Below are 26,072 nucleotides of genomic sequence, written 5' to 3' on the forward strand. Positions count from 1 at the left end.
TTCCCATTGACCCAATGATCCCACTTCCAGGAGTATATCCTAAGAAACCCAAAACACCAATCAGAAAGAATATATGCACCCCTATGTTCATAGCAGTGCAATTTACAATAGCTAGGATCTGCAAACAGCCCAAGTGCCTATCAGTAGATGAGTGGATAAAAAAGCTGTGGTACATTTGTACCATGGAATACTATGCTGCTTTAAATACTATACTTGCCCTTTGAGACAGAATGGAGGGACCTGGAGAGTATTATGCTAAGTGAAATAAACCAGTTAGAGAAAGATAAATATCACATGATCTCACTCATATGTGGAATCTAATGAACAAAATAAACTGATGAACAAATAGATCCAGAGACATAGAAGCATGGAACAGACTCATGAATCTCAGAGGGAAGTGGGGGTTGGGATATGGAGAGAGATTAACCTGGGAATTTATATGCATATATGCATAGCTCTTGGACACAAGACAATAGTGAAGGCCTGGGTGGGTAGGTGGGGGGGGGGGTGTTGGAAGGGGTCAATTGGAAAAATTAAAAGGGGGACATCTGTAATACTTGCAACAATAAAGATACATTTTTAAAAAATAAATAAAAACAAGGGGATTCTTATTCAATATTTCAGATAGGAAGTTTTTTATTTAAATAAGTTATGTTGCCCAAGACAATAGCTCACTCTCTTATAATTTCTATTCTGTGTCCTTTATCAAAATGACCCACATTGTTCATAAGAAAAATACCTTCACTCCTGCATAATGATGGAAAAACACTTGCCCATTTTCTGTACTCTATACTGATTATCATTGCTTTATTAATGTATTTTCTATTCAGATAGTACAATCAATTAATTTTGGATTTAATTATATTCTTTACTTACTAAGGATACACCTGGCTGTAGTCTTAGGGTCAATTATTTTAAGTGGTCATCATTTGTTATGACACTTAACACTTTTTATATGAAGGCAATTTTGCCTTTATCTTATCCCCTAATTCTAAAAGCATTATACTGTAGCCCAAATATGTATCAAATATTCTCATTCAAACATCTAGGAATTTTGTTATAGGAATTTTGAATAGGAATTTTGAATAACTTTATTAATTTCCCATTTTCTTCTTCATATGACTGAATTAATTTTTTGAGGATTACATCTTCCTTTAGCCATTTTTCTGTTAGGGTAGATGACCAATAATTCAAATCATTAAGTATGTACTTATTGAGACCCCATTATGCTAAGTATTGCTAAGTGCAATGGATATAACACTTAAGTAAAACAGTTTAGTTCCTGCTCTCAGTGAGTTTATAGGGGGAAAGAAGGCAATAAACAAGAAAAACTGATCCTTTCCCTAAACTTGATAATAATCTACTTTTCTAAATTTATAAATTATGACCACATTTTTCTTCTTCATTATTATATACTCTAAGAATGACAACTTTCTCTCATGATTCCCATTATTTATACCTATTAGAGTTTTTTAAAATTTTTTAAGATTTTTTTACTGATTTTTGTAGAGAGGGAGAGAGAGAAACATTGATGTGAGCATGAGCATTGACTGGGGATCAAGCCTGAAACCTGGGCATGTGCCTTGACCCAGAATTGAACCAACAACCTTTTTGTGCATGGGACAACACCCAACCAGCTGAGCCAAACCGGCCAGGGCCCTATTCGGGTTTTTAAATACCTGTCAGGGTTTGTTTGGTCATTGGTTTTTGATTGTTTTGGGTGGTAAGAATTATTTTCAGACCAGCAATTTTCTTCTTAAATTGTCTGTGTTCAAAATGTCAGCAAAGGAATGCAAAGCTTTATTATATACATAGCTTTTAGCAGACTAAATGTGCTGCAGGCAAGAATTTTAGTCAGATTAGCAAGAATGTGATTATAATAATAACAACTGCATATTGGAGTAAGCATCCTATATAATAAAAGGGTAAAATGCAAATTGACCCTAATGGCGGAACGACCAGTAATGACCAATTGCTATGACGTGCACTGACCACCAGGGGGAAGATGCTCAATGCAGAAGCTGCCCCCTGGTGATCAGTGCGCTTCCACAGGGGGAGCGCCACTCAGCCAGAAGCCAGCTCATGGCTGGCCAGCGCAGCGGTGATGGCAGGATCCTCTCCCACCTATGTGGTAGATCTAAGGATGTCTGACTAACGGCTTAGACCCGCTCCCTGTGGACGCGACCCTAAGCCGTTAGTCTGACATCCCTCGAGGACTCCCGGGCTGCCAGAGGCCCGTTCCCCTGACGGAGCTGGAGTTGCAACAGTGTTTCAATTGTAGAACCCAAACAAACCCAGATACCTGCTTTCAGCAGTGGAGGTCTCAGAGCTGGAGCCAAGCCTCAGAGCTAAAGCCGGCTCTCAGTTCCAGTGACAGCCATAGAAGGTAAATAAATCCCATAATAAAAAAAAAGAAAAAAAGGAGAGGTTAGGAGCTTCAGTCACCCGCCAGCCTGAAAACGGCCCTCAGCCCCTCACCCAGACTGGCCAGGCACCCCAGTGGGGACCCCCACCCTGAAGGGGGTGTGACCAGCTGCAAACAGCCATCATCCCTTCATCCAGGCTGGCCAGGCACCCCAGTGGAGACCCCCACCCTGAAGGGGGTGTGACCAGCTGCAAACAGCCATCATCCCCTCATCCAGGCTGGCCAGGCACCCAAGTGGGACCCCCACCCTGATCCGGGACACCCTTCAGAGCAAACCAGCCGGCCCCCACCCGTGCACCAGGCCTCTATCCTATATAGTAAAAGGGTAATATGCCTCCCAGCACCGGGATCAGCGGAGCCGAGAGGCCTCACTGCCCCTGTGTCAAGCAGAGCCACGAGGCCTCCCAGCACTGGGATCAGCGGAGCCACGAGGCCTCCTAGCCCCTGGAGCAGCATGATAGGAGGCAGCGCCCAAACCCCCTGATCGCTCTGCAGCTCTGTGTGTGACAGGGGGCGGGGCCACAACCTTCCTATTTGCCCTGCTCTGTTCGTGACAGGGGAAGGTGCCCCAACCCCCTGATTGGCCCTGCTCTGAGCCCGACCAGGGGCTGCACCTAGGGATTGGGCCTGCCCTCTGCCACCCGGGAGCGGGCCTAAGCCAGCAGGTCATTATCTCCTGAGGGGTCCCAGACTGTGAGAGGGCACAAGTGGGGCTGAGGGACACCCCCCCCCCCGCCAGTGCACAAATTTTTGTGCACCGGGCCTCTAGTTATTATATAAGGTTTAAGTCAAATACCTATTAGCTAATACAAGACTATTTGGCTTCTTAGCATGGAGTAGATTTTCTATGTTGTTTACAAGATATTTTGACTTATTTTGAATGTAGGTTCACATTTTTGGTATTGTTAACTTGTAAAATACGCATTTGCAACCATATTATTCAAATAGGTGCTTTCATATTGTTTATCCTGAGTAATTACATATCTGCTCTATTATATATTTTTAATGTTGCTAATATCTATAATTGAAATATTTTAAAAATTTATCTAAGAAGGATAAACCATAGATATTTTCAATTATTTAAACATTTTATTATTTATTCTAAATTATTTTAAATGTATTAGTTGATATTGAATTTTTAAAGTAATGAGTTAAAAGAGCTTATGTTTGTTATGGTTTACTTAATTGCTAGGAGGATATCACTGGCCACTCCTCGACAGCTTTATAAATCTTCCAACATGACTCAGCGATGGCAAAGACGGGAAATTTCAAACTTTGAGTACTTGATGTTTCTTAATACGATAGCAGGTAAGACATCTCATTCTTTAATCTCATAATCTGTTTATATTCATCAAAATCATGGGTAATGTGACTTTATGGAATACATTTTCCTCTTTGGAATTCAAATGCAGCATTAGACTAAATATTGAAGCACTCACATGAAATGTTATCAGAAATTATACAAGCCAGTACCAAGGTTTTAGATGCATTTATTGTTGAAGAGGCTTTTCCCTGCTGTCCTCTGCTATTTTCTTTGCTGACAGATTTGTCTGCAGGTTTATTAGAGTCAACAAACCATTGCCAGAGAGTGACTGGAAATAATAATGGGAAAATGTAATTTCACTGTTTTGTCATTTTCAGCAATAGCAGCTAGACAGGAGAATAACAACAGGATTCTTCCTAGTACAGATGTCACCTGGATTATGACATGATTGGGTCACAGCATTTTTTTTTATTTTACTTAAAATCTTCAAATAAAAATATAAAATCAGATTATATTTCTAAATGATGAGTGACTGCCATCAACCTTGGTAGTACCATGCTTATAAATTAAAAGAGGGTAGTGGTTCTTTTTTTCTGCTAAATCAGTGGTTGTTAGTGGTTAAACATCTCTATGAGATTTAAGTACCTTTTTCTTTTTTTTAAAATATATTTTATTGATTTTTTTTACAGAGAGGAAGGGAGAGGGATAGAGAGTTAGAAACATCAATGAGAGAGAAACATTGATCAGCTGCCTCCTGCACACCCCCCACTGGGGATGTGCCCACAACCAAGGTACATGCCCTTGACTGGAATCGAATCTGGGACTCCTCAGTCCGCAGGCCAATGCTCTATCCACTGAGCCAAACTGGTTAGGGCAGTACCTCTTTCTTTTTTCCTAAAGTTAAGCCTCAAACAGCCCTTATTCAGGTTGAATTACAGTTTACTTTTGTAAATCAGGTGCTACCAAACTTTTTGAAATCAGATAAATTTAAATAACTACATTATTATTGTTCTGTTATAAATGCATGGTCAGAACCATCCATAGAGCTGTGTTCTCCGAATTATCACTTAAAAGGATTACTGTGTAATATTATTCTTTACTAGAGGCTCGGTGCACAAAAATTTGTGCACTGGCAGAGGGTGGAGGGGCAAGGGGGTGGGGGGTGTCCCTCAGCCGGACCTGTGCCCTCTCATAGTCTGGGACCACTTGGGAGATAACCACCTGCTGGCTTAGGCCAGCTCCCTGGGTGGCAGATGGCAGGACAAGATCCCGCACTGGGTGGCAGATGGCAGGCCCTCTGCCTCGCCACCCTGCCCACTGCCCACCACACACAGCAGGCCTAGTGGGCGGTGGGATGGGGCGGGGCGCGGGGCAGGCAGAACGTGATCCGCTGCACCCCGCTGGCCGCCGGGCTGCGCACACGGACTGCAGGCCTGGTGGGTGGCGAGGCTCGGTGGGGCGCGGGGCAGGCGGATCACAATCTGCCACACCCCCGCCCTGCCACCCGCTGGGCCGCGCCCATGACTGCAGGCCCAGCGGGTGGCGGGGCGCCGGGCCACGCACGTGGACGGCAGGCCCGGCAGGCGGTGGCTGGCGGCAGGGTGGGCAGATCGCACTGTCCCGCCCTGCCTGCAGTATGCAAATTAGCCACCATCTTTGTTGGCAGTTAATTTGCATATCGTGCTGATTAGCCAGTGGGAGGTGTAGCGAAGGTACGGTCAATTACCATGTTTGTCTATTATTAGATAGGATAAATCTATCATCTATATGTGACTATAAATACTAAAGGTATATATTGAATATGAATGATAGATATGTATTAAATAGATAGGCAAAAGTAATTTGTCAACAAAAAGAGATAAAGAAGTTTGAAATGTTTTGCATTTTAATAATTTAATAAATATTGTAATGTTAGTGCATTTACTAATAAGATACTAGTGGTAGAGCCAAAGGACTATTTTATTAAATATATTAAATTTTATTGTATATTTCATATACACATGCCCATTATATACATGTCTTCTGATATCTTCATGATATATTATCTATATATGTATTCATATGTTAGTTCACATAATATGTATATCTTAAACCTATTTACTAGTTCAAAGATAAAAAGAAAGTGTTATGCTAGTTATTAGCACATATTATTTACATATATAGTTATAATAAACTTAAATATCCAAAATGTAAAGAACTTAATTTCATTAGCATTTTTAGGTATACAGCATGATGTAATAGCATAAGCTTCAATGCCAAAGGAAAAAGGGGTAGAATTTCAGAGCTACCAACTTTTGTGTACTATGGGTGGGACTTCAAGGTTTCACTGTATCTTGGACTTTTAATCTTTCAGTAGCCATATTTATTATGTTTGCATCTATTGTAATAAGTGATATGTTTGATCTTTTATCATCATCTTGTTTTTAATGTTTTCTTGCTTTTATAGATTGTTTTGGGTTTTTTGATCATATCAATACTTTTTTGCCCATTTTTTTTAGTGATTTAGAATGTAGGCATCTTATAATTAATTATCGTAGAGATATGTTTAAATTTTTTAAAACCCTTTAAAATATATTTCATTTTTTATTTAAAAAATTAGTCAACATTTTAAATCACTACTATCTAAGATAAAAATTTTAACTCAATTTCCTTCTCATTCATTGCTTATTTTTTTCAATATAATTTACTACCCAGAATCCATATTATTGTTCAACTCTTGTTTACTGAAGTTCATATATTTTTGCATAAAAGAAGGACTTCAGACTATCAAAATGTTCTTGTCAGCTACATGGATCTTTACCTGATTTTTCAGGATAATGTTCTTCTTCCATTCTTCAGCAGTTATTTTTCCATATTCCCTGTGTTAGGATTTTTGTTATCTATTCTTGAAAGATCTATCAAGATTCATTGTCTACCTTATGTCTTAGATAAGCATATGATTTTTTTCATTGATTGTGCTAGCTATTTGAAACTGTTGGATAAAACTGGAAGACAGAGTAATAAATATCATGCCCAACTCAGTTTCCGGTTGAACTGGTATTCTTATTAAATAATTCTGCTATTCTAAGATGGGATTCTCTCTATCTCTCTAGATGGGATGTTATCTAGTTTACTGCTAAAGGATTCTTCTAGATTCCATCCCTTCCCACTACATTTTACCAGTGTCAGATATATTTCTCACAATATGGTACAGTACCACACCTATAACCACCATTCACTTCATTCTCTGTCTAGCTCTAGAAATATTGCAGTTTGAATAGAGATAACACTGTGATCCCTTCTGCAGCTGCACCTGAGTAGTATAGACTTTTTTTCTGGTTGATATGGTCTTTGGGTTTTAAGCCAGAGCATGTAGATCATGAGGGAAATTTAAGTGTCTTCATAATCTCTTTTGAATCATTGGATATGTTTTATTTGATGACAAAAAATTTATAGGCTACTGAATTATTTTTAAAGAATATGTTGGGCATTTTCTTTACAATAATTATAACTAAACATTAAAGCCTGTCTATTGTATAGAGGGAGATAAAATGAAGTATAAAATAGGTATAGGTACTCTGAGCACTTGCAACTTGGTGGGAAATGAAGTGAACATAAATAAGAGAGCATTTTAAGACAGCTGTATTAAGTATTGAAAAGTGTTATAAAGAGTGAGTACTACAAAAGCTAAGCAGAGTAGAGGAATTTAAAAAAATGTGTTTGGGGAGAAAAAAGGCAGAGCTTTACCAATTTCTGCCAACTGAATATGTGCGAGGCATTCAATGGACATGAGTATCACATCTTGGCTAAAAACAAAGAATAATTGGAGATGATATCTATTTATATATATAAAAGCCTAGTGACCGTAACAGCAGAATGACCAGAATGACCGGTGGCTATGACATGCACTGTGACAGCCAACCAGCCTGATCTGGGTCCCGATCAGACCCCCCCACAGCTGGCCTGGCCCCCGATCGGCCTCCTAACTCCCTGATCAGGGGTGGGGCTGGCTGGCCAAATAAAGCTAAGTGACCGACCGTACATCCGTCCGACCACCCGACCGACCAGCCGGCCACTACATATGACATGCACTGGCAATTTAAAAATAAACGTTGACTCTCACATGCACAATACATATAAAGCTCTCACTGGTGCAAATCACACAATCTGTCATTGTCGATCGTGAATTTGGTTGACACTTCTATTATAGAGAAAGGGCGAATAGCAATATTAAAATATTTCTTCTAATTAATTTCCTTTCAATGTGTGTGAATCTGTGCACTGGGCTACTAGTTGTAACTATAAGTAAGAACCAGATTGTAAAGACCCTGATCTTAGATTTTTAGGAGTTAGTATAGCTTTGCAATTGAAGGGGATGCAGTATGGATCTTTAGGACAATTAAACTGGTATCTATGTATGGCATGAATTAGAAATGAAATAGCTTAAAGTTAGGGAGACCTCTTAGGAGAGTATGACAGGACTCTAGACATGAAGTCAATTTGTTCATCCTTTTAGTAAGTATTACTGAACACACACTCTATTTGGCACTGACACTGTGAAGGAAAGAAAAGTATAGTTCCTGCCTTTGAAGAGATCATAATATAGTTAGGGAAAGATACATGTACACCAGCAATTCCATTAAAAAGTGATAATTATTATAATTGGAGAGTATACAAAGCCATTTGGAGTCACAGATTTAGAGGCATTACTTACAACCAAGAGATCAGGGAAAGCTTCTTTTAGGAGACACTTAAATTAGAAATTGAAATATGAGAAGAATTCACTAGAAAGTAAGCAGAGGGCATTCCAAGAAAAAAGAAAGTGTGGAATGAAGAATAAATGACAGAGAGAAGTATGATGTCATTCTACAAAAGTAGGAGTCACTGTAATATGCTCCAGGTGAATGGTTGGCATTGTCCCCAGACCTGCAGTACCAGTATCACCTGAGGGATTGTTAGGTGCAAATTCTCAGACTCCTTCTCAAACCTACTGAATTAGAAAACTCTGGGAGCGGGGCCCAGAGATCTGCATTTTAACTAGTCTTCTAGTTGTTTCTGATGTATCATATTTAAGCACCATCGCTCTAGCCATTTAAGATCTAATTATCAGAACAGTATTTGCATTTAAATACATTTAGAATATATAAGAAAGCATGCAATTAAAGTGCCATTACCTGTAATAAAAGTTTAGAGAATAGGATGAGATAGTCTAGTCAAGGGAAGCTTCATAGAAAAGATGGGCTTTAAATTAACTCAAAGGATTTTGTCATGCATAGATGACTATCCTGACAAAATAAACCTTTATACAGAAGTAGAATGGAAAAGGTTATGAATATAAACATCTTGAGGTACTGTTCCTGGTTATAATCCTGCTAATTCTTCCCTTGCCAGCATCCTGAAGTTTTAAGTGAGAGTGCCAGTTTGTACTGAGCACCAGCATTGAAGAGTTGGATGATGGTTTCATAGAGAAGCTTCACTAAAGCTAAGATTGAGTACTTGTTAGGGAAGTAATTAGAATTGCCTGTTTTCCTGAATTGTGGAGAATACTGTTATTCATTCATCTCTTAATATTGGAACACTTTTCAGAGTTCTCTGAGGATCCTAGAATAAAGGGCAGAATAAATATGTTTAATTATAACAATATCACTTTTACTAACATGGGTTCCACTAAATAATCATGTTACATAATACAGTTTTAAAAATACAGTTATTGTTCAAGTACACTAATTTAAGTCAATTGATTGAAACAAGATTTATCATTTCTTGAAAGGATGTTAGTATTTATATTGATAAATTTCCTAAGTAATCCAAAGCCAGAAATGGTTGGTTTATATTTTATCATAGTCTTTTTAAAAAATATCTTTAGTTATTCCTAATATCAAGATTCAGAAAAATAAATATTTTTATTGTTTCTTTGTTTGGTTTCATTGTTTCTTTTTGAAACATTTTTAATATTAATATCAACATTCCAAAAAATAGTAAATAGCCCAGCCTGGCCAGTGTGGCTCAGTGGTTGAGCATCAACCCAGGAATCAAGAGGTCGCCGGTTCCGTTCCCAGTCAGGGCAACATGCCTGGGTTGTGGGCTGGATCCCCAGTGTGGGGTATGCAGGAGGCAGCTGATCAATGATTCTCTCTCATCATTGATGTTTCTATATCTCTCTCCCTCTTCTTTCCTCTCTGAAATCAATAAAAATATATTTAAAAAAGAAAGAAAAATTGTAAATAATTGTTAATACTCATTGAGCAATTTGCAGTGTGCTAAATATTATTCTAAGTGCTTTATGTATATTAACTCATTTAGTCCCAGCAGTAACCCAAGAGTTAAGTTCTATTTTTATCTCCATTTCACAAATGTGGTAATAAGGTACAGAGAAGTTAAATAACTTGTCTAACTCAGAGCTGAAAAGTGATGAAGTCAGGAGTCTAATGTAGAATCAAACTACTTACTCTAGGTAGTTTGGCTCTAGAGCTTTACTCAACTACTGTACCAGATTGTGTAAGGCACTCATGGCACCATTCAATTTCACTTCTAGTCATTAGCTTTAATCTATTAACTGCCTTAAGAAAACCTAAATAATGTTTTTAAATAATTTCATCAAAAGAAGCTCTTGAGGAAAGAAAGTCGAGGCTTTTGAAGTTCATTTATTGTTTTGACTTGTGCAGATACTAGAAGTGGGCCCACAATGATCATCTTTAATGTAGAACCTGGTACTGTTTTTAGCAGGTCTCAGATCCAGAGAAACAGACTCCAAAACAAAGATTTGCGTGCAGGAAATTTATTGGAGAGTATCTTTGGAGTTGACATCTGTGGGGGAGTGAAGAAAGTAGGACTGGGTAGAAAGAGAAATTGAACCCCAAGGTAGTTGCTACAAAGACCTCAGCAGATCCCACAGGGAGCCAGGAACTGGGATATAGCTTCAGAGTTGTTTTGCCATGAAGCAAGGTGGTCAGGCCTTCATTACTCCACTCAGCAATGATTAGGTAGAGATATGGGACCATAGGTTAGAGGGCTCTCTTCTGATGGTGGTGACTCCTGGAGAGGGACTTGGCTGAGTAGCACCAGCCACAACACTAGCAACATAGCCATCAACCCAGCATCCAAAACACTGGTGGCCTTACAATCACCAAGAGGGCTAGCTATCATTGAGCCTCAGCACACACAGGTCCGCTCCCTACGCCGCCATCTTGGTTCTCAAGAATTTGTATTTCTAACAAGGCTCCAGGTGATGCTATGCCACTGATCCAGGGAACACATTTTTAGAACCACTGTACTATATCTATATTCTTTAAAAAACATATCTACTAATTGTACTAATCTGCAGTAGCACTCACATGTTCTATAATAGTGTCTGTCATATCACACATTTTGGCACTTATGGTAGTGTGTCCTTAGCATTTTTTGTTTATACTAGAGGCCTGGTGCATAAAATTTGTGCACTGGGGTTGAGGGGTCCCTCAGCCCAGCTTGTGCCTTCTCGCAGTCTGGGACCCCATGCTCCTTACTGCCCACCTGTTGCTGCTCCTTAGCTCTGCTGTGGATGCGGGAGAGGCTCCCACCACCGCCACTGCACTCGCCAGGCGAGAGACCAGCTTCTGGCTGAGTGGCGCTCCCCCCATGGAAGCACACTGACCACCAGGGGGCAGCTCTTGCGTTGAGCGTCTGCCCCTTGGTGGTCAGTGCGCATCATAGAGACCAGTCGTTCTGGTCATTCCGCTGTAACAGTCACTTAGGCTTTTATTATATAGATCTTATCTTTCCAATGAGATCATAAGGTCACTAAAAAAAGTTTTGCTCAGAAAATATCCATCAAGTTGAACTGATTTAATATTTATACTTCATAAGTTTTTGCATGGTTTTGTAATCTATTATGTGAATTCACTAAAATTGCTGGATGATGTATTCTTTAAATTTCCTGGTTAAAAAGTAGAGTTACAGAATTGAAAATGATTGAGAAGGTGAAACAATCTTTTCTGACTTCACTGTTCTCAAAGTATAGGTCAATGTGACTGAAATTTGCATTTTCTATTAAAAGGTTTTATTTCCTGACTTATATTCTCAGATATATCTTCTTTCTCTAAACTATTATCTATATAATAAAAGCCTAAGTGACCATTACAGTAGAATGACCAGAATGACTGGTCGCTATGATGTGCATTGACCACCAGGGGGCAGATGCTCAATGCAGAAAATGCCCCCTGGTGGTCAGGGTGCTCCCACAGGGGGAGCACCACTCAGGCAGAAGCCAGGCTCACAGCTGGCAAGCCTCTCCCTCCTCTGTGGCAGCGCTAAGGAGCAGCGAGCAGACAGGAGGTAAGGAGCGAGGGGTCCCGGACTGCAAGAGGGTTCAGGCTGGGCTGAGGGACCCCCCACCCCAGTGCATGAATTTCAAGCACCGGGCCTCTAATCTTAACATAAAATACAAAGTACATTTTACAGCCCATTTCTTGCTCTCCATTTTTTGAGGTCTGTCAAAATTGGCCAATTTTGCCTTTCTTCTTTCAGGATGCTTTTAAAAATCAGGTAGTCAATAAAGTATATGGCAATAGTGTCTGAGTATTAATGCATTATTAGATTTTTTTACTCTCATGTGATATGTGTATCTTCTTATATAAAAACCCTGGGTGGTGTAACATCACGACCGGTCTGGCGACCAAGCAGAAGGAAGTCAGTCTTGTAGCGGTTGTCTTGGAAACGGCTGCAACCTCCCCCGAGCTGTTTCCCGGAGCTGTTTCCGGTGAGGGCAGGGTTTGAGTCAGGAACCCGCCCTCAGAGCGTGCAGGCATATCTTTATAAAGTGTGCTGCGCCAGCACAGCCAAGGGTGAACCTGAGTGGGGGCGGCTGAAAGGCTTAGAAAAGACAGACAAGAGAATGAAAGCCGGATCTCAGTGGGACGCTGCTTCTCTGAGAGACAGCGACCACACCCACAGCCATGCCTTTAGTTTATAACAGATGCCATGAGGCAAAGTAATGGCGTGACCAAGATGTTTACAACATTCCCCTGGGTTTCAATCCTACTCAACTACATGCACCTGAACTCTATCAAGCCTACATCACTCAGGCACGTGGGGCTACGTGTTCAGACCATAGGTTCAAACTTACAACTATAGCTGTTGGCTGTAATTGTGCTGGGAGGGCCCTGCCCTCTAAGCTGGGACTTGCAAGTGGCAATGAGAGGACTGTGCCCTCTCATCAGTCCAAGGCTTGAACGTGTCCAAAACACTGTAGCGGCTCCCCACAATAAAGTTTTAATCTACTTATATAAAAACCCTGGGTGTAACACAGCCGTGGGCAAACTACGGCCCACGGGCCGGATCCGGCCCGTTTGAAATGAATAAAACTAAAAAAAAAAAAAGACCGTACCCTTTTATGTAATGATGTTTACTTTGAATTTATATTAGTTCACACAAACACTCCATCCATGCTTTTGTTCCGGCCCTCCGGTCCAGTTTAAGAACCCATTGTGGCCCTCAAGTCAAAAAGTTTGCCCACCCCTGGTGTAACATCATGGCCAGAAGTGCGTCCAACCAGAAGGAAGTCAGTCCTGCAGCAGTCCTCTTGGAAACAGCTGCGACCTCCCCCAGCTGTTTTCTGGAGGGCGAGGTTTCAGGCAGGAACCCGCCCTCAGAGTGGAGCATGGAAGTGAAATGGATCTATTATTGAAGCTAACTTTGGAAATACTATATCTATAGATCAGTGGTTCTCAACCTTGGCTGCACATTAGAATCAACTGGGAATCTTTTTAAAATCCTGATTTCTGGGCTTCATCCTCAGGAAATTCTGTTTCTTTGTTACTAATGTTGTGGCCCCACCCCATAACAAAGAAACAATTTCTGGAGGATGAGGCCCAGGAATCAGGATTTTAAAAAGATTCCCAGGTGATTCTAATGTGCAGCCTAGGTTGAGAACCACTGCTATAGATAATATTAAAAATATATCTAAACATGCAATTCTTTGTCCAAAAAATGAGCATGTTCAAAAATTAAATGAAGAAAATTTAGATATACTCTATGGAGATTTTCACACATATTTGAGTGATGATTCCATTGATTCCACAGATGATGCTGAAAAGGAAAATTTTCCCATCGAATTTCTTAATAGTATTACTCCCTCGGGAATGCCGTGTCATAAATTAAAATTGAAAGTGGGTGCAATCATCATGCTATTGAGAAATCTCAATAGTAAATGGGGTCTTTGTAATGGTACCAGATTTATTATCAAAACATTACAACCTAACATTATTGAAGCTGAGGTATTAACAGGATCTGCAGAGGGAGAGGCTGTTCTGATTCCAAGAATTAATTTGTCCCCATCTGACACTGGCCTCCCATTTAAATTAATTCGACAACGGTTTCCCTTGATGCCAGCATTTGTGATGACTATTGATAAATCACAAGGACAAACTCTAGATAGAGTAGGCATATTCCTACCTGAACCTGTTTTTGCACATGGTCAGTTACATGTTGCTTTCTCTCGAGTTTGAAGAGCATGTGATGTTACAGTGAAATTTCTAAGTACTTCATCACAAGGGAAATTAGTCAAGCACTCTGAAAGTGTTTTCACTCTTAATGTGGTGTACAGGGAGATATTAGAATAAGTTTAATCACTTTATCAGTCATTGTTTGCATCACTGTTGTTTTTATATCATGTTTTTATTGTTTTTATATCATGTTTTTGTTGTTTTCATATCATGTTTTTGTCGTTTTTATATCATGCCTCTGTTGTTGTTATATCCTTTTGTTACTGTTTATTTATTAATAAATTTATATATTATTTTCATATACATTTTATTAATATCCTTTCATCTCTCACACTTCTATTATAGAGAAAGGGCAAATAACAATATTAAAATATTTCCAATAATTAATTCCCTTTTTAAAAAAATATATTTTATTGATTTTTTACAGAGAGGAAGGGAGAGGGATAGAGAGTTAGAAACATCGATGAGAGAGAAACATCAATCAGCTGCCTCCTGCACACTCCCCAGTGGGGATGTGCCCGAAACCAAGGTACATGCCCTTGACTGGAATTGAACCTGGGACCCTTGAGTCTGCATGCCGATGCTCTATCCACTGAGCCAAACTGGTTAGGGCAATTAATTCCCTTTTAATGTGCATGAATTTTGTGCACCGGGCTACTAGTATATACATAATTGCATATATATAAACACACATTTTACTGTATGTATGTAAATTTTGTAAAGATACTTTACATTGTAAAAGAAGTTTGTCAAATATTCAGAAACCATAAATTTTTAAAAAGATACCTAAAAGCTCATAAATGTTTTTATGACCTTTATTATATTTATAAATTTAATAAATACTCATTGTAGAAAATTGGAAATATGGAAAAATATAATTAAAAAATTAAACCATTCATAAATATCAAAGGTGACATTTTGGTGGTTTTTCTCTTTTTCTTTTTCTGTGTGTGGCATATCATTTGGAACCTGCTACACTGATAGGCTCAGATTCTACTTTTGTATTTCATTGAGTATTCTTTGAAGGCATGATTTTTAAAACTGCATACAAGTCTTACTTAGGAACGTGGTGTGATTTATTTCACTATTTTGAACCACGTGTTTTTTTAAATTTTCAAAGAACATTAAGTTTTGGGAAATTATGTAAATGAATTTTAATGATTTCTAGAGTTTGACTAAAAATGTGGTTCCAACCTCAAATTCCTAGAGTTGACCTCATTTCTGTTCATTGTGTTTTGAAAGGTACAGCCTATGCCTCATTTTATACTTTATTAAGTAATACTATGGACAGGATGTTAACATTTGACATTCTTGCATTAAAAAAATAGCATAGTGGTAGCTAATATAGCTTCATGTAAATGATCTCATTAAGTTTGAGATAATTTTTTAAGGTTTTTGAACTATTTTTTATATGATCAGCTAATGAATTTAGCACAACTTTCCTACCCCTACCTTTTTCTCTTGTTTAGCATTTTACACTTTTTTACTCTGTGATGTACAAGCCCTCCCTGGTTAATTATGTATATATTTAGCTACTGCATGTGTTGGGCTTATTATTGTCATCTAATTAGATGTAACTTGAACTGCTTGCTTCTAGAAAAATCATTAAAAATTCTTTCCTAATGACCTAGAGATGACAAAATGTCTGTAAAGTGTGAAGAAGCAGACAAGCACAGGAGCATCACTCTTAAAGAGTGTTAATCCAGATGCTGCAGTCATCTAATTAAACAATATTTTGCTGTCATTAACATTTTCACCAAGGAATTGCAGTTATAATTTCTTTGTCAGCTGTCTCTAGATCACTTTGCCTTCAAAACTAAAGTGCCATATAAAAACATTAAATTGGATGGTTTAATTAAAAAGTTTTTTTTAAGTGAAGAAACATATCCAGTATTTCTGAAATCTCATTTACTGTGCTTCACAATTATTGTTGGAGTAGATTAGTGTCAAAGATTTGCAATATTTAATATTCATCATCACTATAAATCCTTATAAGCATAGCTAGTTAAAAATATCTACACACTTACTACTGCTGGAAAAGGAAAGAATCCTATTAATTACAGCACAAAGTTATTTACTAAATTTCAAGTATTCTAAAAAATTAAAAACAGAACAACTGATAAATAAGTTGCTAGAAATGCCAGAACCTGACAGGTATTACTTTGGAAATACTTCATTTTTTGTTAACTTAGTGAACTGTATTTGTTTTTTAATTTCACAAAGGTGTTCAGTAAAATAATTAAAGTATTAACACTAATTTATGGCTGAAACTTATGAATGCAAAATCCCAAAGTACCATTTAATTATTCTTTGCACCCATGTTCTTTTTAAATACATAGTGTATTTTTAATTCAAATAAAAAATATATATTGACTGCTCATGTTGCAAGGTTTTTATGTGGCCTAGTGCATGAAATTCGGGGGGGGGGGTGGTTCCCTCAGCCCAGCCTGCACCCACTCCAATCGGAGACCTCGGGGGATGTCCGACCTCCAGTTTAGGCCCGATAATTGTGGGATCGAGCCTAAACTGGCTGTCGGACAACCCTCTCACGCTGGCTCCTAACCACTCACCTGCCTGCCTGCCTGATTACCCCTCACCCCTCTGCCTGCCTGCCTGATCACCCCTAACTGCCTCTGCCTTCTTGCCTGATCTCCATTAACCTCTCTGCCTGCCTGCCTGATCTCCCCTAACTGCCTCTGCCTGCCTGATCACCCCTAACTGCCTCTGCCTGCCTGATCACCCCTAACTGCCTCTGCCTGATCGCCCCTAACTGCCCTTCCCTGCCAGCCTGATCTTGCTCCCTACTGCCCTCCCCTGCCGGCCAGATCTCACCCCCAACTGCCCTCCCCTGCCTGCCTGATCTTGCCACTAACTGCCCTCCCCTGCCTGCCTGATCACCCCTAACTGCCCTCCCCTGCTGGTCTGATCTTGCCCCCAACTGTCCTTCCCTGCCAGCCTGATTGCCCCTAACTGCCTCTGCCTGTCTGATCACCCCTAGCTGCCCTCCTCTGCAGGCCTGATCTCACCCCCAACTGTCCTCCTCTACTGGCCAATTTGGTTCTGATTGGTCAGTTTCTATGCCAGTCAGCATCAAAAGCTCCGCCTCCTAGGCAGCCATTGGTTCCTCACAGTTGACCTAGATTTGGTTCTGATTGGTCAGTTTCTATGCCTGTCAGCATCTCTAGGCTATCAATGGGGCCTGATCAGAAAGGCAGGTTGATCAGCAGCCCCTGTGGAGGCCTGGAGAGAAATGGAGGCGTGGCTGTTGGCCAGGCCGGGAGAGAAAGAGAGGCAAGTTGTTGTTTTTTTTGTTGTTTTTTTTGTTTTTTGAATATATTTTATTGATTTTTTTTACAGAGAGGAAGGGAGAGGGATAGAGAGTTAGAAACATCGATGAGAGAGAAACATCGATCAGCTGGCTCCCACACACTCCCTACTGGGGATGTGCCTGCAACCAAGGTACATGTCCTTGACTGGAATCGAACCTGGGACCCTTGTGTCCGCAGGCTGACGCTCTATCCACTGAGCCAAACTGTTTAGGGCAGGCAAGTTTTTATCAACGGCTGCCACAGAGGCTTCAGATCAGACCCTGCCTCTCTCTCTGCAGGCCTCTCTCCGGGCCTGATCCGCAGGCCCCTAGGCAGTCAGTTCTGGGTTGGGGCGCCCGCAGGGGCAGCAGTCAGTGCTGGGTCGCCATGGCAACCCAGCACTGACTTCCTCTCTGGTCAAGCCTTCAGTCCTTATGACCCTGGCTCTTTATTATATAGATTTTTATTTAATGTAACTCTGTTTATATATATAAAAGCCTAAGCAACTGGCTGACCGGCCAACCGGCTGACTGGCCAGTAGCTATGACATGCAATGACCACTAGGGTCAGACGTTCTGATCGGTAGCTATGATGTGCACTGACCACCAGGGGGCAGACACTCAATGCAGAAGCTGCTGAGCTGCGGTGACTTGGCAGCTGCAGTTCTCAGGTGAAGCACTCGGAACCAGAGAGGAGGGAGCTCAATTTTGAGGTGCATCACCAAAGAACCACCCTCGGGGGATGTCAGAGAGCCAGTTTTGGCCCGATCCCCACAGGCCAAGCCAAGGCACCCCACCAGTGCACGAATCCATGCACTGGGCCTCTAGTTTATTTATAAAGTTTATTGTACTTATTAGAATTTAAAGTGTGCTATAAGCTTTTGTAATTTAAAAATTACTAAATTTTCCTTAGCATTTGTTTTCTGCAAACCTTCTAACTACTATTAAAAGTGAATTTCCAGCCCTAGCTGGTTTGGCTCAGTGGATAGAGCATTGGCCTGTGGACTGAAGGGTCCCAGGTTCGATTCCGGTGTGCAGGTGGCAGCTGATCAATGATTCTCTTTCATCATTGATGTTTCTATCTCTCTCTCCCTCTCTTTTCCTCTCTGAAGTCAATAAAAATATATATTAAAAATAAAATAAAATAAAAGTGAATTGCCACCCTAGCAGGTTTGGCTCGGTGGATGGAGCATTGGCTTGTGGACTGAAGGGTCTTAGGTTTGATTCTGGTCAAGGGCACATGCCTCGGTTGCAGGCTCAATCCCCAGTCAGGTGCGTGCAGGAGGCAGCCGATCAATGATTCTCTTTCATCATTGATGTTTTTATCTCTCTCACCCCCTCCTTTCCTCTCTGAAGTCAATAAAAATATATTTTTTTTAAAAAAGTGAATTGCCAACAATATAGAAGAGGTGAATTGCCATAAGCTGTGACCTGCATTGATTAATTTGTGTTATATTTTAAATAGGATGCTTTCTTTTCATTGTATTTTTTCCAAAAATAACATGATAGCTTGTTCTTTATTAGAAAATTATCTCTATTAAAAGACTAGTGTCTTCAAATATGGTCTCTATTTTTATGCTATTTGTATTTATATGATACATTTAAGTACTGAGTTAATGTAATTTGGCTTTTATTTATTTTACTAGAGGCCTGGTACATGAAATTCGTGCATGGGGCAGGGTGTGTATCCCTCAGACCAGCCTGTACCCTCTCCAATCTGGGACTCCTTGAGGGATGTCCAACTGCCTGTTTAGGCCCAGTGGGATCGGGCCTAAACGGGCAGTCGGACATCCCTCTCGCAATCCAGGACTGTTGGCTCCCAACCACTCGCCTGCCTGCCTGCCTGATTGCCCCTAACCGCTTCTGCCTGCCAGCCTGATCACCCCCTAACCACTCCCCTGCCAGCCTGATCGACGCCTAACTGATCCCCTGCTGGCCCATTGCCCCTAACTGCCCTCCCCTGCTGGCCTGGTCACCCCTAACTGCCCTCCCCTGCCGGCCCGGTCGCCCCCAATGGCCCTTCCCTGCTGGCCTGGTCGCCCACAACTTCCCTCCTTTTCAGGCCTGCTCCCTCCCAACTGTCCTCCCCTGCTGGCCTGATCACCTATAACTGCCCTCCCCTGCCGACCTTCTTGTGTCCACATGGGGGTGGCCATCTTGTGTGTTGGAGTGATGGTCAATTTGCATATCACCTCTTTATTATATAGGATTTTGACAGTTTTTTCCTTAGTATGTAAGTTATAAAACTTCATCAGAAAATTTAAAAATAATGATGGTATCTAATTTTTAGATATTTATTTATATAAGTTATATAGATATATGTTATATAAATAATATCACCATTATTCTATAAAAATATACTTATATACTGGAAAACCTATTTTTCATTAAAATCTACGATTTTTAAGTAGAATGGTAACTCAGAATATGATGGAGCACTAAAAATGCCATGGGCCCAGGTAGAATCCAGAAACATCTCTGCTAGTCAATATAGATTCTCTGTATATATACATGTGTAGAAAAAAGTAGTGAGAGTAATAAGGTGTCCTAGGTTACCATATATATGAACTATCAGTAAAAATTTAAAATTATAAAATTTTACATTTTGTGTTTTACAGTGATAGTTTTAGCAGACCATTTTCATGTACAAAACACTTTAATAAAGGTTTCAAATTCTTATGTATTTTCATTAGTATTATTCTTCACAATAGTCAGAAACAGAGCAGGTATCCATTGGCTGAGCTATCTAGCTGCAGATATTTTCTTCCAGTTTAACGTGCACATTCACAGTGTCATTCTCTGTCACAGACATCTATGCCTTCACAGTCCTCATCCTCCAAAGAGTCTGTCCTATAATTTTCCACTTGGCTTATGCTTGTTCATTTGTTAAAATTTGGCTCATTTTTATCACATATGTATTCATTCCTTTAATAAATATGTATTGGATAAACAGTATATGGCAATACACAGATTTATTTAAACACACGAGAGAGAAAAAGAGAGAGAGAGAGATTGAGAGAGAGAACCCCAGACTCTACATTCTTGAGTTTACAGACTAGTGGAGAGGCAGACAAATTAGCAGTGATGCTCATTAGCTCTAACACACGCCTGTGTGAGTGCTGTGGTGGGAGAACAAAGGGGAAACCCTAACTTACTCTCACCTCATTCTAGAAGATGCAAAGTCGAAACAACACTCTACTTTCTATCAATTACCTACACTTATAGTACACACCTATATCAATTTACATATTTAAAACAATATGTAGTCTTATTGTAAAATTCAGATTCATATAATAAACATTTATTAGTATGCAGGCTTCAAAAATAGCCCAAGAAATATTCCGTGTGTAATAGTTTTCAACAAACCTTCTACTATTATTGTTGAAAATAAAATGTCACCCAATAAATGTTTACTAAATAAATGATATAATTTGATTTGATGTTTATAATAGCACATTTAGTTCTTCCTCAGATTGTGGCTTGTTTTTCCTATTTTACAGTCACATTTACAATTGTTATAAGAGTGGGTATCATTTACTCTCAATATAGTATCTGCATATCTATGTTACTGTTGCGCTATATGTAGTGTGTGCAACAAGGCATACTAGATGAAATTCATATCACTAAATACTAGGGAAGTAGCTATTTAGTATGAATTTGAATGGAAATTTAGAAATCTGCCCATGATCAGATCATAATATACTTTTACAAAATATAATCTTACCCAATAAAAGTTTTCATTGGACCCTTTTTTAAAAAAAATAGCAGTTCACTTCATTTCATCTGATTATGTGTTATTTCAGTACCAGTTTATGAGGGTGAGCCAGTAAGTTCTATGCTCTCCCTAAACTTTCTACATCCCCACTATACTTCAGTATATTACCTGAAATACTTGTTATCTATTAAAAAAATCACAACAATAAAACAGCAAATTCAATCTAAGATTCAGCAGTACTTCACTAAAATGAAACAATATAATACCCTCCCTCCCCCCCAAAAAATGTCATGAATGTAAAGGAGTGAAAAAAAGGACATGACATCTGCATCTGTACTTTTCCAGACTGGCTTTAAAGTGCTTTTGCAAATTCACGACTCTGATTCTTTTTTTGTAAAATTCATTGGGGTGACATTGGTTAATAAGATTATATAGGTTTCAAGTGTACATTTCTATGATACATGATCTGTATATCTACATTGATTCTTGATATAAGCTCAATATAGTATTCTCTATACTGACAATGTAATTTCTAGATATATATTCATCATAGTAGAATACCAACCCAATCTGCAGGTGGGCAGGTCAGCAGAGTGACCTCCTCCGTGATCACTTTTAGCATCCCTAGCCAAGAAGGGTCTATTTCCAATGTGGCAATATTATCTTCATCACAGTCAGCAGAGGAGAGATGGACCATGGAGTGCCCACATGGAAGTTTCAGTGGGCCAAGCCTGGTTGTGGCACATGTCACTTCTGCTCACCTTTTGCTGATTAGTACTAATTCCCATGGCCATAGCTACTTGTAAAGGGGGATGAGAAATGCTGTATATCCCAGGAAGAAAAGAAATCAATTATGACAAACAACAGTCTCTATAGAAGGTTATATTACAAAAAAGTAATTATAGTTATTCATTAATTATCATTGAGTGAATTCACTTGAAACACATTGTTATGAGTGCTTTGGATTAAACAAAAACATAGTTCAATAAGCAAAAGAGTTAATTTTCTTCTGATATTCAATAGTTACCTATTATAAGAACAGGAACAATTTCATAATCAATTGATGTATAAAGATTATCATTTCTCTTTTTCTTTTCTAGGGCGGACATATAATGATCTGAATCAATACCCTGTGTTTCCATGGGTCTTAACAAACTATGAATCAGAAGAATTGGACTTGACTCTTCCAGGAAACTTCAGGGATCTATCAAAGGTAACTTTTAAATAGATAGAAGTCCATTTTCTTCATAAGGCTATATTCTATAAACATTTCTACCGATTATATCTATTCAGTTAATGTTTGTAAGAATGTAAACCTGGTTGTCTTCTTTTGTAGTTAGTATCTAAATCTCATCAATTCTTAGCATAAGTATTAAGCCACAAGAAGATAAATTAGTACTAGCATAGGAAAAATGAAATGGATATTTGAGAAAGAATGAAGTAGGGAGAGGTTGCTCAAATATCCTAGGTTTTAAGGGTCAAGACAAGAAACCTAAAATTAGTACAAAATATAATAGCAAATCATTTCTATGAAACATTTCTTAGGTGATAAGACATGTTATCTTGATCATAATATATACACATATACAAACACTGTAGGGGAGCTTAATAGTGAAAAGAAGTTGGTTACAACAATTTATCAAGGGTCTGGTAGGATTTAGCCCCAAAACTGGGAAGAAAAAAAATATATAATGGGGGATATGAATGAAAAGCTAATTTTTGGTTAGTTCAACTCATTTGTCCAAAGGAAACTTAATCAGGATACTAAACTCTCTGAAATATAGTGAAGAACTAGGAACTAAGCTCCAAAAGCTTCTCTATAGACTAAGATAATTTCAGAGCTACATTAAGCTTCCACCCATCCACTCTGAATATCTCTTTTTTCTATCATCTTGGTTGTCAGTTTTAGTATTCCACAGTGGGTTAAAAGACTAATGTATTTATATTTGGGTTTGGTGGGGGGAGGTTTGAGGAGCTTATGGACAAGGGGAGCATAAGCCCTGTGAGACAGAGAAATATGCATTGCAACCAATTTAAAATTAATCCCATAGATGGTTTTTAACTTAGCACACCTTCTCTTCCCCCTTTTCTTGCCTTTGAAAACTAGACTTACCTAAGTTGAAATTCCGTGTTCCACTACTTACTCTTACTGGATATGTGAATTAAAAGCACTTTCCCTTAGCTTCAGTTTCCCCATTTGTATCACAAGAATAATAATACTATCCTCCCTCATCCTATATAATAAAAGCCTAATATGCTAAGTGTCTGGTTGTCCGGTTATCCATTCAACCAATCAAAGAGTAATATGCTAATGATATGATAAGGCCGCTAAAGCTCTTGCTATAACGTGCACTGACCACCAGGGGCATACAGTTGACTGGTCAACCAGTCGCTATGATGTTCACTGACCACCAGGGGGCAGACGCTCCAACTGGTAGGTTAGCTTGCTGCTGGGGTCCTACTGATCCAGACTGAGTAAGTCAGGCTGGACATGCCCTGGAGCCCTTCCGTGGTCCCTCCTCAGCTGGCCAGCCTCCCACATCCTTCCCTAGCCCTGATCATGCAGTGGGGTCCCTGGACCTGGCCTGCACCCTCTCGCAATCCAGGGCCCCTTGGGGGATGTCAGAGAGCTGGTTTCGGCCACTGGTGCATGAATTCATGCAACGGGCCTCTAGTATAGTTATAAAGATCAAATAATGTGTACATTTAAAGAAAGTAATACTTGGGATATAGAGGTACTTTATGAATATTAGCTATTATTATTACACATGGAATATTTCTTAGCCTATTTTTGAAGCCAGCATACTAATTTTTGCACATTCTTATGTCATTCACTCTCCTGTTCTTTCATTATGTGTGAAATTTCTATCAAATATTAGTTGCTAGATCATTGCTAATTTCAGTTATGATATTATAGGTACTAAATGGACCTAAGAGATCAGTTAGCCACCATCTTACTGAGAATCAAATGGTGGTAAAAAAAAATAATGCTAGCAATTGAATTCCAGTTTGGCTGTAAATATAGTAATGTTTCCAATGTAATTGAACTGAACAAAAATCACATGCAGATAATTAATCAGACTTGGGTAGATAGACACATTGTAATTCATGGGGCCTTTCCTCCAGGAGCAAATCTAGTTATACATTATCTGAATAAAATCATTATCTGCAAAGTTAAACAATTAGGTACCATATTATATAGAGAGAACTATATGCGAGGCACTATATAGCTGCTAGGAACAAGAACAATGGAGCTAGAGTGCATTCAAATCTGGGTCCTTAGACAAATCAGTTTCTTTACCGGTATAATGGAGACAATAATAATAGAGTTGCTGTGAGGATTTAATGGTTAATAAGTACAAGGAACTTAGAATAGTGCCTGGCACAGCATTAATTAATACTATAGTATTATGAAGATAATGTAATAAATTATTGATATAAGTCATATACTTTGAGTTCTTTCAAATAATGGTGATAAATATATGCTGGTATTATTAGAATTAGAATGTTTGAATGGTAAGGATTTTTGACTTGCCAAGTTTGAGGTATAACTTTGGGTATAAAACAAAACAAAACTAACTCATCAATATCAGGATGAAAACTGTCAAAATAGTTCTTTAAACAAAATTTTATATGCATGTGTTTTATTTCACATTAATTGAATAACCATTATATAATAGATATTATAAAATATACATATAATAAAAATTTAAAGGTAGGCTCCCAAGTAGCATGATACATTAAAACCTTATAAGCAGTCCACTACTATGGCTACTTCAGATTATTTTTACAGTAGGAAAGACAATCCTGTCTCATTGAAATCAACTTGGATATTATGGTGAAAGGAAACTTATAGCCCAAGGTGTCTTTCTTTCCTCCATTTATTTATTTATTCTTTCAGTAATTCAGTCAACAAATATTTGCCATACACTCACTATACGTCAAGTATTGCACTAGGTGGAAGGGAGTACAAGAATTAATAAAATAGACATAGTTGCAGCCTTCCTGGAAAGAGTCCAGTCCAAAGCTGAGATGAAAACTCAGATAGTGACCAAAAGTCTGTGAGGCAGCATGTATGACAATAAGTATAAAGGGGACTGTACCAAAGGAGAGAGTGCATGTTCAACTACTCTTAAGATGCTGGACTCAAATGTTCTTGAAACCTTCTCTTAACCAAAGAAAATACGGCCTTTATTATGGCTAAAATGGATTATAGAAGATTTATGATAAAATGTTTGCTAATAATTATAGATTTTTAGTCTGTGTAGAAAACATGACATACACTAAATGAGGAAGTAACTGTTTCTATAGTAACTGGAATATATAAACATTGCTCAATTTTTAAAGCTTATCTGTTCCATCTATATTCCTTATGGCATAACTTTTTCCTTTGTGACTTGCATGTGCTCTCCTATTTTTATATAGTGTTAGGTAGGTAGAAGAGGTGAACAGACTGAGCCTAAATAAATTCGGCAACGTGAACACTAACTGTATATTGGTGCAAACATAGACTTCTTCATGTTGTGAACCTTTGAACCCACGAGCTCTTAATCGATAGCTTTTTCTTCCAATTCTACTGTTTCATGCTCTAGCAATTTGTTCTTTATATCCTGTCAGACTAACATGATAGGAAAATGTTAGCAAATTAAAGCCTCTTGATATGTTAATAAATTACTCTTGCATTGTTCCCATGCTTCATTGAATTTCTTAATAGGAACTTCTTACAAATGGACTAAAAACCCAAGACTACCCTGTATGAAAATCATTAATAAAGAAGAGTTTAATGTAAGAAAATATATGTCTAGTGGGAAAATGACATTTGAAGTATAATAATATAATTAGAAGGAAAAACTACTAGCAATGCAATATTATTTCAGTGTAGAGATGACCACTAAGAAGCA

At 38.8% G+C, this 26,072-nt stretch overlaps 1 protein-coding gene across 1 annotated transcript in view; it reads left to right on the forward strand.

The window, feature by feature from the left end:
• NBEA (neurobeachin) overlaps positions 1-26,072 on the forward strand; it is a 928,080-nt gene that overhangs the window by 768,220 nt on the left and 133,788 nt on the right. Inside the window, exons 43-44 of the mRNA XM_006083617.3 lie at positions 3,618-3,733; positions 22,272-22,384. Coding sequence (XP_006083679.1) covers positions 3,618-3,733; positions 22,272-22,384 — 229 coding nt within the window. The remainder of the gene's footprint in view (positions 1-3,617; positions 3,734-22,271; positions 22,385-26,072) is intronic.

The sequence above is a fragment of the Myotis lucifugus genome, unplaced genomic scaffold (assembly GCF_000147115.1).
Source record: "Myotis lucifugus unplaced genomic scaffold, Myoluc2.0 scaffold_7, whole genome shotgun sequence".
Taxonomy (NCBI): Eukaryota; Metazoa; Chordata; class Mammalia; order Chiroptera; family Vespertilionidae; genus Myotis; species Myotis lucifugus.